Below are 12,889 nucleotides of genomic sequence, written 5' to 3'. Positions count from 1 at the left end.
GCAGCATGGACAGGCAGAAGCTACACTTTTATTATTCTTTCCAAATCTTGAACATATGTTGAATGGGTATGCAGAACCCTAATTTATGAACCCCTTCCTGTCCCATCTTTCTAATGAGCATGAAACTGGAGGAAACTAACTTTAAACAGTAACTTTGGTCTTCCCATAAATAGCCAAATAACGTGTAATGTATGAGAGCTAAAAAGTAAGCAGTTCTAATTGGAATAATTAAGAACATGCCTTTTACATTCATGGCAGATTTGGGATGAAGCATGGATTTGACTTGGTCAACTAAGGGACTTTGGTTAGACTCTCAACCTCATTTTTTTCCCCCTCGAAATGGCATAAAAATAAAATCTGCATCACAGGATTGTTCTAAGGATTAAATTAGATAACATACTATCTGTAATTTACATTAAAATATTTCAATTTATGTAAGATGATTGAAATGTGGGTTAGCTTTAATGGATACCCCAGGGGCAATAAATTAACATGTGAAATACACTAATCAGGCAAATACACACCAGGGGACAATGGGTAGCATTTGAAAGATTCCAATCAAAACCTCGCAGGGAGGGGGCTGTAGCAATTTCAGCTCAGTTAATCAGCATTATGGATGTTACTCAGTATTCCACCACGGAAGGGAGTGGTGTGTGAATGAGTTTGAAACATCCTAAAGGCACTGCCACTCTTATGAGCAGGATATCTCAACCTACAGAGCCAGTATGAGAAGCTCAGAATTACAGCCCAGGATTAGGAATCTGAGTCCTGCTTCCAGCTCTGAGGGTTGTGTTACTTGACTAACACTAGGTTAACTGATGTTAATGCAAGACTTTGTCAGGAATCTAAAAGGACTAACAGTTGGGACTTCATCAATATTACAACCCAAGTTAAATGACTGACTTTGAAAAAAACGTTGCCTCCTAAGAAGTGTACCTGTGGGAGAATTAGGTCTGAGACTGGCTTTCATTGAAAAATTTTGTGACCTGATGGTGGTGGTATAATAACAACATGAACAACGGCATAGCACATGCTATGTAACCAAGTACCCTTCTCATTGCTTTATATGTGGACTCATTTAATCCTCACAGAATCTTGTGAAAAGGCCACTGTTATCATCCCTAGTGTGCAGAAGATTCAGGAATTAGCCATTGAGAGGGAAGCTATCAGTAGCTTCCACTTCTCTCTAATGAGTCTATCTGTAGCTGAAGCTACCAATGATCCAACTAGCTTAGGAAAGTTTACAGCATACATGTCAACGGAGTACAACGCCGGCACGTATACAGCAAGTGCTCAATACATGTTTCGTTATTGTTGTTTTTGTTGTTACCCAAATTAACTTTGTAACCTAGAGCACAGCATTGAGTTTCAGCGTCTCAACTTTCAAAATGACCAGGATGGACATCAAAGAAGTACTGGGAAATGAAATTATGCTAACATCAAGAAAGATGTAAAATACAGATGACATGTAAATGCATATTTTGTGCAACCTTAATCATTCCTGAGAATCAGGGAGAACGTTACATGGGTCATAGGAAAGGACATCACCTGCAATTCTTTAAGGACTTGGCAGTCATATTATCAGTTTAAAGCAGGGCCAGTCCAGGAGACTATGTAAGACAGTACAGAAACACTCAAAGAAGTTTGGCAGCAGTGAAAGATACAACAGGAAAACAAAGAGGACATCAATGAACCCCAAGCACAAGGTAGATAAATTACCCCAAGGCAACTGTGCAGGGGGAGGACGAGGCAGAGGGGATTACATAGGAAGTTTGGTTCTACAGAATGGACCATCCTGAATTTTTAAAAGTCAGTGGATCGTCGTATTTATTTGGTAATATGTTTCTCTAAATCTGGACTGTCAGAATCACTACAAATGGAAGGAGTCCCCCTGAGTCTAATTTTTGAAAAACTTCCCTCATTCATGAACTTAAAGAGTGAGATTGTATTTCTAATAACCCTCTCCTCCGTGAAGCGTTATGCCTGTATGATTTTACCTCATTACAGATGAAATTGATTTCACTGGTGGAAATAATCACTATTTCTGTAATAGGTTTAAATTTAAAGCAATATTTCCAGAAACTATAACACTGGAAATAACCAAGGTTATTGATAATTAATTGAAAACTCCATTTATTGGCTAAAATAAAAAGAAAAGAACTATCCTACCCCATCAATGAAAATTGCATTATTTCCCTACATATATAAACAATACATGTCACTGCTTTTCTAAAGTTACAAACAAAACAGTAAGGTAAAAATCATTAACAACAACTTAGTTGTTATTATTTTTGTATCTCTGTATGGACACTGGAAATGTACAACTAACTGTTTCAAGTTCAACACTACCCATACAATTAAGGTAGCACAACCAGCCTCCATTCTGAAAGAGGGCAGGAAATTCATTTCTAAGGCAAAACAATGCAGTAAAGAGATAGAACAAAATTGCTAAAAATGAAAATTACTTAACTATTGACTTGGGGTTAGTTGTGTGTGTTTTGTTTTCACAACTAGGTAAATACTTTGATTTTATTCTCTACTTCCATTAATTCAAAGATAGTGCTGCCAATGCCATCTTTCTTCAAAGATGGGCTAAGGACCACTTAACATGCCCCAAGCGCAGCGCTACATCCCAAACCCCTGTTTCAGGGTTACAGAGGTGGTCCAGGAACTGCCTTACCGCTGTGATCCAGGACAAAGTCATCTTGGGCATAACGGAATTTTTCAGGTCCACATGCAATAAAAACATCATCATCACCAAAAAAGTCTTGCAGGCAAGTAACCTAGGAAAAAAAAAAATCACATCCAAGAAACAAATTAGAAATGTTAGAAGTGAAGTAAAAAGTCAGCAAAATTAAATACATTTTTTTTAGGTGGGACATGCTTTATTATGAACAAAGCAGCCCAAATTAAATACATTTTTACGCCTCACTTATAATATTGAGTTGGAATGAAACGCTGTTTGGTATCACATTTCGAAGAATTTTGCTCTTCACAAGGTGCTTTCAGAGTGTCTCCTGACCTCAACACCAGAATGAGGTGGTCACAGCCAGTACCAATATTCCTGTCTACCCATGAGGTCAAGGACGCGCACACAAGGTAGAGCGATGTTTTCCAGGTTTCTGATTAATGGGCGGCAAAGCTGGGGTGGATGGGGTCTCTGCTTTTTGTTTAGTCTCTTTACTACCTACCCTTCCTCACTCTCCCAGCAGCTCCGCCTCCCAGCCTGGCACCCTGGCCATGACTCTCTGTACCTCCGGTAGAGTGAACCTTTGGGTATTTGGGGGATTCATGTATGAAAACTGCTTGGAAAGGTACAGGATTCCCCCTTTATCTACAGGGGGTGGGGGTGGGGGAGAGGTACAGGGGAGGGGTACGGGGGAGGGGTACGTTTCAAGACCCTTCAGTGGATGCCTGAAACCTTGGATTGTAGTACCAAACTCTACACATACACACCCTTTCAGTTAAAGGAAGCGCTATGCCTTCTCTTTGGCATATCTAAATTGGCAGCATCACTACCTTCATGCCTTGGGGTCATGATTAAGTAAAACGAGGGTGACCTGAACACAGCACTGCGATACCAGGCATTAAGGGGTTCCTAAATCCCAGTATTCACTGTTCCCCTAGTTTCAGTCATCACTGTTCTCACAGGTATGGAAAGAAAGATTACAATGTTATGTTCTGTCTCAAAGGTACCAGGGCGACCACACACCACTGCGGGGCTTCCTTCATTGACAAGACAATGCTCCTTCTTAGGGCACCCAGGAGGGACCCGCCAGACCTCTCCCCTCTCCGCCCTCCCCCGACTCTTGACTTTGCCATTTCTCCTGCATCATTACTTCCACCTCGGTCACATCAACACTACCTTGTGTTCCCTATCTGCACAGTGCTGGTGTTTCTTTTTTTGTGAAACAGCTTTATTGAGACATAATTCATGTACCATATAATTTGCTCATTTAAAGTATACAACGTGCTGGTTTTAGTATATTCAGAGTTCTGCAACCATCAGCACAACCTATTAGAGTATTTTCATCACCTAAAAAGCAATCCCATGTCCATTAACAGTCACTCTCCAGGCCTCCCTCTCCTCATCCCTAGGCACCCATAAAATCCTTTCTGTCTATGGATTTGCCTACTTCGGACATTTCCTATGAATGAAACCATATAACATATGGCATTTTGCAACTGGTTTCTTTCTCATAGCGTGTTTACAAGGTTAGAGCACATATCAGTACTTCATTCTTTTCAATGGCTGAATGAATAAATACTCGGTTACATGTATATACAGCATTGTGTTTATCCAGTCCTATTTATGGATGACATTTGGGTCACGTCTACCCCAGTGCTGGCTCTTGCCACTGTATTTCTGCTCCTGCTGATCCTCAGCCAGAGTTGCCTTTCTGACCACCCTTTAGTGCCATGACCTCCAGATGGGCACATTTACTTCCTGGTCATCATTTCCTAGGCTCTAGGAGAGTGCTAGCTTTGCTGAATGCTCAATACATTTTTGTTGATGGAACTGTGGCTTGGTATGGAGTTGTTCCTATTGGAATTGAGTTCACAGACACAGAATAACTTCTCTGGGGTGGGTGGTGCCACAGATGCTATCTACTTTGCCATCTCCACCACCATGTAATGCAGTTATTTATTTCCTGTGGTTGAATTTTACACGTATATGGGACTACATGTTTCATTGTTGCTAGCAGTGCCCCAATCTCAGTTGATAATTTTTAAAGTGAAAACATCTAATAAAATGCCCAGGGTCTAATGTAAGTTAAGATAACTCTCTCTCCCCAATGGGAGCCACATTAATTTAGTGCTGTATATGCATTCTAACTTTGATCAAGTACCAGCTATATGCCAGGCATAAACAGAAGACAAGAAGCACACAGTCTAGTCATGGAGATGGACAAGAAAATTAGTAATTACAGTGCAAAATGTTACACTAGGAGGATGCTGTAATAGAACATTTGCTATGAAATATGGAAGTACAAAGAATAAATAACAATGAAAATAGCATCCCACAAAATAAAATATTCAATAGCTAAGACTAGGAGGGTAGGGGAGGCCAGGGGAAGGTCAATGGGGAAAAAAAGGAGACATATGTACTACTATTTGTAATACTTTAAAAAAGAAAATAAAATTTAAAAAAAATAGCTAAGACTATTTCATATGTTTGGACACTCAAATAATTCTATCTTAAAATGTATTTCTTATTCTTTAACTCTGGTGGTCTGTTTGTTCCTTTTATCATAAAATTTTTAAAAAACCGAGATGTAACCTTGAGTTAGGGGCCATGTCACTACATCTGACTTGGGAAAAAAAATAGCATTACCATGAATAATATCTCAAAGCCATTTTTAACAAGGGTAAGGAAAAGGGTATCAGTTTAGAAGACCTCCTGTTTGCTTTTAATTCCTTCTTCAATGCAAGAAGCCCTTCAGGGATAATGGGTGCTATGTGGCTTATAAGAGACAGCTACACAAATGAGGGGAAAGTAGTATTTCTGCTAAGGTACGAAATTAAAGCAATCAGCAGTATCTAATGGGAGACGTCCAACTGAGAAATAATGTATCTATGGGAGCATATCTAAGCTCTCCAAATGAATGTGGGCCGTTTAAAAACAGTAATTTTTCGGTCCTTCAGTAGACAGATTAATTAGGTCAAGGGGAATAGGTGGCAGCCATAATTTCAGTGCTAGTTCTAAACGGATTGCCACAACCACTTTTCTTTTTCTTTCCCTATTTGGTCTCTATTAAAGAATATCGAGACGGATACAAAGACTTAAAATACTATGCACATACTAGGAACATAGAAAATCCTCCCCTCAAAATAAAAAAGGTGGAAGACACAGGATTGCCATCTTCCCTGCACACTGCATTGTGAACCAGAGGAGGTCTCCACTTCCCGAGCCATTGGCGCTCTTTGGAAAGCGTGTTATTTCTTTCCCTTTCCAGAGTTACAAAGGAGAGGATGGGAAAGCAGGTTAGCTTTCTCTAAGAGCTCTTCTTCCTACAAAATTCTGAAGTCTATTTTTGTTTCTAAGGAAAGCTTACATATTTATATTTTTGGAGACTTCTTTTGGAAAAGTGGAGTGCACTCTTCTGGAGAGGGAAGAAAAGGAACACTATTTTAAGTAGGTAAACAGTATTGTCCACTTGGGACTTATTTCTGCTCAAGTTCAGTCAAAAAAATCTTCATGCCCTCCACATCCAGGTGTTCCTTCAATGCTCTGTAATTTGTCCAACATAGACATTACCATTGAGGTAATGGTCTGGTTTTGTGTCCAGATGTCTCAGCGGAGCTGCATACATACAGGATTCTTGTCTAGCTCATCACTATAATTCTAGCAGAGCACATGGCACCTAACATGCAGGCTTTGTTAAATACATTTCTGTTGAAATAAAAAAATGCTTTGAGTCCCTCTTCCTGTAGGGCAGCGGTTCTCAACCTCTGGGTCGCGACCCCTTTGGGGGTCAAACGACCCTTTCACAGGGGTCGCCTAAGACCATCAGAAAACACATATATAATTACATATTGTTTTTGTGATTAATCACTATGCTTTAATTATGTTCAATTTGTAACAATGAAATTGGGGGTCACCACAACATGAGGAATTGTATTAAAGGGTCGCGGCATTAGGAAGGTTGAGAACCACTGCTCTAGGGAACCCTCTCTAGAGGAGACATCTACACTCTTTCTGTGAATTCCTGTCAACCCATGCAAGGCAGTCCTTGTTATAGGACGTATGATGTTGGCTTTCTAAGCCAAGGTAATCTATAAGCTCCTTGAACACACCAGTCACATCCCATAGCTCCTTAAAGAAGTTATTCCGCAAATAGTTGATCAAATTTTGGCTCTAGAGTAACTTTCTAAAAACTCATCTTAGATGACGTAAGCTCTAATTGAGGAATTAAATGTCTTTCATCATTATTTCAGGGTGATTTGAGAAAAAGATACTTGTGAAATCTACTACGACAACCATTCAATAGAGGGGATTCAAAGCCAAGTAAGTTGCTATTCAACCTTCCATTTGTTGGAATTCAGAGACCTGAGGTTGTATTTAATAACAAGCTCCTGAGGTACTTTCCAAGCGTATTTGGTTTAACAGTCCAAGATCTGATAAAAATGCAAAAGAAACATCATTGGATCTCAGTGAGAGACTAGCTTAAACTGGCATCAACTTATCTAAATATAGCCAGGGTCAAAATCTTAGCACCCTTGAAATGTCTAGCTCATAGAACAAGGACCACATTTTGTAGAAAAAAAAATAATGTTAATAATGGGTATCAGGAGTATAAAATGAACCTTGGAAATTTTTAATAGATTTTCTTTCATTTTAACTGTGTGTGTGTGTGTGTGTGTGTGTGAGTGAGTGAGTGAGAGAGAGAGAGAGAGAGAGAGAGAGATGAAAGTCCATACCTCCCATTGAAATTAAATGCATCATCATTCAGCTTTAAAGGGCTGTGGCTACTGAAGAGTAATTAAACAAACAAAAAAAATTTTCTAGCTCACTTCTAAAGAGGATTTGAAGGAGCTCAGAAAAGAAGTCTAGTAAGTGGCTTATATTTGAAATTAAAATTATTACATAAGCTTTTAATGGAACTGCATTAATATCCTTATTGTTTCTTCCTAAGAATGGTCACGTTACAAGTCATAAATTGTCAAAAGGGAACTGCACTTAATTTTGAACTCCTCCCAAAGGCTTCTCTGCCATACATAATTTTTCCATCATGCAAACAAATAGAAATACAGCGTTTAAAGATGTAAAGAAAATCCAAATGACAATTTTAACATACAATAAAGGGTAAGCCTAATAGCTTCTGAGCCATTATCTGTCTATTGCTAGCAGGGGACATTTAAAAAAAAAAAAAGACTGCCCTTGCAGATGCTTAAAAGCCATCAGCTCAGCAAACTGAGTTCACCATAACTAACATTATCCCAGACACCCACCACCACCACCACCACCACCACCACCTTTTTTAACCAGTTCTATCTCTAGAATATAAGATCTGCTAAAATGGGGAAACCATATCTGAAATAAAGAAAAGGTTAAGTCATTTGGTTCCTCCAAAATGTTAGAAACAACACCAGAAAACCAAATTCACAGAGCAGCAAGCAGGGGCTCAGATTCTCTCTCCATTTCTTTACTCTCCACTCAGAATATAATTAGCATAAATAGCCTGCTTTGTTCCCAGTAAATGTTGGCGGGCATACAGTAAGGGAAGGATCCCATTCTACAGCAAAAAGCCAGCTACTCAGAATAGCAATGTTTTTCAGTTTCCTGTAAAACCATTCTGCCTGGCACTCACCCACCATCTGGTTGCCATGGAAACAGAACTGAAGCTAAAAGATGGCAGTACTTACAGTAAAAGGCTTCTTAATTGCATCTACAGACAACTCCCTGCATTTGGTTTGCTTCCACTAAAAAATACTGGATTTAACCTTCCTCCGCCCACGATAGGTTCCTCATAATGACTGTTCACTAATCATGACTAATCATAGAACCTTGAGAGCAACCATTTGGTTTCAGTAAATATCTCTATCCACAGGATGGAAGGGTCTTGAAAAATTCATAGATATTCAGCTACCCAATGTATTCTGGGAGCAGAGACAATGACCACTCTTCCTATTAAATAGGTAATTTCGAAGCTGACCCTCTGACTGCCCCCACTGAGGGCCCCAGTTTTAATTCCCTCAGGGAAAAATTCCAAATCTGCTCCAGAGCTTTCCACTAAGGGAGGGAGGCTGGAGCAAAATTTTAGCAGAATTCAGGTCAGGAAGTCAGAGGAAACCTATTAAGCCAACCACCGTGCGATTTCCTCTAATTGTCACGTCTGGAGCTAAACGTTTTCAAACAGATGTCACCAGAACCTGAGTCAACACTCTCTGGGACTCAGTTATCTTCAAATAATAAACAAAAAGGTAAATCATCAGAGTTACAGAAGAGGTGACTGAGAACCAAAGGGAAAGGCGACAATTTTCTAACCCAAATCTCTGTTCCCAACAGGAAGGGGAAGGGAACCAGCACAGAATACCTAACTACACATTACACACATGACTTGCACTCGCCCTCAGAACAACCTAGTGAAGTCGGCATCATGATTCCCATTCTACAGGAAAAGAAACAAAGGCTCAGAGAGGTTCAGTAAATTGCTTGAGGTCACACAGTCTGTAAGGGAGGAGCTGAGATCTGAACTCTGCCTATCTGACTTTGTACTTGATCACACAATGTTCCCCTAAAGAAGAAAACAGTGTGATTTAAAATCTACGAAAAACAACATAAGACAGTTTATTAAGTCAGAGAAGTTTTTATACTTGTCTAAAACCGAAATAACCAGGCCATTTTTCTCTGTCTTACTTTTATGAGTAAATGAATGAAAAGTATGCAAGCTTAAATCTAGAATTTTTTTAAAAGGATCAACTTCTAAGTAATGTCATAAGGTCAGCACAAGTTCGGGCCAATCTCTTTACTTTAGGGAATAATGAGTATGTTCTGAAATTGATATCTTCAAACAAATTGGCTAACTCTTTCTGAAAACAAATTAAAAGCACAAGTTAGCATCATATGGTTTTAGAATAGGACTCCATTTGCTGCCAAACTAGAAAGTGTAAGAGTATAAATATGTATTACTATTATAACCTTTAAATTTTTAACATAAAGGCAAAACCGCCAACGTTTTCCAGAAATATATTCTCTGCACACAAAAACCCATCCTCGGATTAGTCTACACCTTTGGCATCAGTTTAGCATATGTTGAGCGCATCCAGGTAGCTAAGACCTTCCTTGGAATAGAGACTAAGAGAACCATCAGTAAGGTGGTATGAAAAAACTCTGTCATCAATTCTTGTTCTGAGAAACATCGACCACTCAGCACTGTCAGCACAAACACGTTACTATGGTCTAATATAGTAGGGCTATTTAGGTTTATAGGAAAATCATCCCTATGTGAAAAACAAATCATGTCCTCTTTTTAGGTTTCTTTCATCTTAATAAAATTATTTTTCTCCTCCCTTGCCATCATGCTCTGAACTTTCACCTCTTACATCAAAAAGATTCCCCCCCCCCCCCCATGACCCTTTAAGCAGCTCCTCTGCCCACTTCTTACTTTGGGCACTTAATATTTGGTGGGCTTAGCAGTGATGGTGAACCTTTTGAGCTCGGCGTGTCAGCATTTTGAAAAACCCTAACTTAACTCTGGTGCCGTGTCACATATAGAAATTTTTTGATATTTGCAACCATAGTAAAACAAAGATTTATGTTTTTGATATTTACTTTATATATTTAAATGCCATTTAACAAAGAAAAATCAACCAAAAAAATGAGTTCGCGTGTCACCTCTGACATGCGTGTCATAGGTTCGCCATCACTGGCTTAGGGAGACATATTTCTAGTTAAAAAAAAAAATTAGTGTATAACAAGAGTAAACTGGGTGAAAGTTAGAGACTTTGACTGGAAGGAAAGAAAATAAAATTTAGTGCCCCAATTCCACTGTCTAATGACAAAGTTCCTTCCCTCTGTGTATTTCCTAGTTTTATTTATTTTTCTTTTTACCTTTTTTATTGTTTAAAGTATTACAAATAATAGTACATATGCCCCCCTCCTTTATTTTCCCCCATTGACCTCCCCCTGACCTTCCTTACCCCCCCTGCACATACCCTCCCCCTCCGTCACTATCTTGCTTCCATTGGTTATGCTTATATGCATGCATACAAGTCCTTCTGTTGATCTCTCATCCCCCCACAACCTTCCCCTGCCTTCCCGCTGTAGTTTGACAGTCTGTTCAATGCTTCTCTGCCTCTGTATCTATTTTTGTTCATCAGTTTATAATGTTTTTTATTATCCATAAATGAGTGAGATCATGTGCTATTTATCTTTCACCAACTGGCTTATTTCACTTAGCATAATGCTCTCCAGTTCCATCCATGCTGTTGCAAATGGTAAGAATTCCTTCTTTTTTACAACAGCATAGTATTCCATTGTGTAGATGTACCACAGTTTTCTAATCCACTCATCTGCTGATGGGCATTTAGGCTGTTTCCAAATCTTAGCTATTGTAAATTGTGCTGCAATGAACATAGGGATGCATATATCCTTTCTGACTGGTGTTTCTGTTTTCTTGGGATATATTCCTAGAAGTGGGATTACTGAGTCAAATGGCGGTTCCAGTTTTAATTTTTTGAGGAAACTCCATACTGTTCTCCACAGTGGCAGCACCATTCTGCATTCCCACCAGCAGTGAAGGAGGATTCCTTTTTCTCCGCATCCTCTCCAGCACTTGTTTGTTAATTTGTTGATGATAGCCATTCTGACAGGTATGAGATGGTATCTCATTGTTGCTTTGATTTGCATCTCTCGGATGTTTGAGCATGTTTCCACATGTCTCTTGGCTTCCTGTAGTCCTCTTTCAAAAAGTGTCTGTTAAGGTCTTTTGCCCATTTTTTGATTGGATTGTTTATCTCCCTTTTGTTAAGTTGTATGAGTTCCCTGTAAATGCTGGAGATTAAACCCTTATCAGAGATAACATTGGCAAATATGTTCTCCCATGCAGTGGGCTTTCTTGTTGTTTTGTTGATAGTGTGGGTCAGCCTGAAAAGTAGGCTAGTTCTGAGTCCAAATAAATGGGGGCAGTTCTGAGCTGTGGGAAACATGAGACTTTGATTTCTCTAGCTGCATCTACTTCCACATGACAAGAAACAGAAATTTTCATTTCAGTCACGATGTTCATTTTCAAACCAACATCAATCCCACATGAAAAGCAAGGAGAGAAAGTTTCCCCAGGGCGGTCTTCAGAAAGTCTCACCTCTACAGCCAAAGAAATTCTCTGAATAAGTCACGTGCCTGTGGCGAGTCAGAAACGAAAAGCATGCCATCCATTTGAATCATTCATGGCAACATTTTGAAACATGAAATTGATATTGGCTGAGGCAAAGACCACAATTAGATTTTTCTGTTTAGAAGGCACCTGTTCCTGAAACACAGCCAAAACTGGTCACCCTAACATACAACTGATTTGCAAGTTGTTAAAATAAGCACTTAGTTGGATAGCTCAGCAGTTAGATTCGTTGACTTATCAAGACCTGCTCTAAAAAACACAAATGCCTCCCTGGCCGGGTGGCTCAGTTGGACACCAGGTAGCAGGTTTGATCCTCCATTAGGGCACAAGCAAGAGTCAACCAGTGAATGCATAAATGGGTGGAGCAGCAAATGTATGTTTCTCTCTCTTTCCTAAAAAAATTAATCAATAAAAGAATTTAAAATAAATGCAAATACCCATAGAAGGGCCATGTCTATTGATTGTGCACCTCTTCTTACATTGATGTGGAACTTTAGAATAAAGGTAGAAAAATCCTTTGTTTGTTTGTTTTCATTTTAAGGTAATTTATATACTTAAGTAATTTAGGACCAAAGAATACGGCAAAAATGTCCAGCACCCAGAATTAACAAATATTATTTTTTCATGTTTGCCTCAGATCCCATTAATATAGGGAAATAAAACATTGTAAGTTACAAAAATCTCTTTTGTTCCTGGTCCCCAGCCCAATTTTTCCTCCCTCCCTTACTTCCTTCCTCACCAACCCAGGAAAATTCTGTCAAGTATTTTCTTGGGTCCTTCCAAACCATGTTCTTAGACTTTGTGCTACAGATGCATATATCCACAGACAACCAGGAATTTTGTTTAGTGTGTTGTAAAAATTTTATGTGTGGTATATTATACCAAATACATCATCCTGAAGTTTCCTTTTTTCACTCAGTATTGATTTTGCAACCTAACCAGGTCTTAGTTTTTCTTACTTATTCTCCCCTCTTCCCCCTTTTTTAGCTCACTGATCTATTCCTAAAGTTTTTGTTTTTTAAAAAGTATCATTTTACCATTTAACATGATTA

At 39.0% G+C, this 12,889-nt stretch overlaps 1 protein-coding gene across 6 annotated transcripts in view; it reads right to left on the bottom strand.

The window, feature by feature from the left end:
• The window catches only part of DCLK2 (doublecortin like kinase 2), a 137,561-nt gene that overhangs the window by 52,065 nt on the left and 72,607 nt on the right, over nt 1-12,889 (bottom strand). For all 6 annotated transcript variants that reach the window (XR_011471549.1, XR_011471550.1, XM_070415293.1 and 3 more), the window contains exon 3: nt 2,681-2,783. Coding sequence is in view for 4 of the 6 variants with exons in the window: in XM_070415293.1 (XP_070271394.1) it covers nt 2,681-2,783 (103 nt within the window). In the remaining 2 variants the exon portion in view is untranslated. The remainder of the gene's footprint in view (nt 1-2,680; nt 2,784-12,889) is intronic.

Source organism: Myotis yumanensis, unplaced genomic scaffold (assembly GCF_028538775.1).
Source record: "Myotis yumanensis isolate MYYU_CA2020_CCGP unplaced genomic scaffold, mMyoYum1.0.hap1 SCAF_5, whole genome shotgun sequence".
Lineage (NCBI taxonomy): Eukaryota > Metazoa > Chordata > Mammalia > Chiroptera > Vespertilionidae > Myotis > Myotis yumanensis.
Note: the sequence above shows the minus strand (reverse complement) of the source record. Positions and strands in the feature narration are given on the sequence as shown.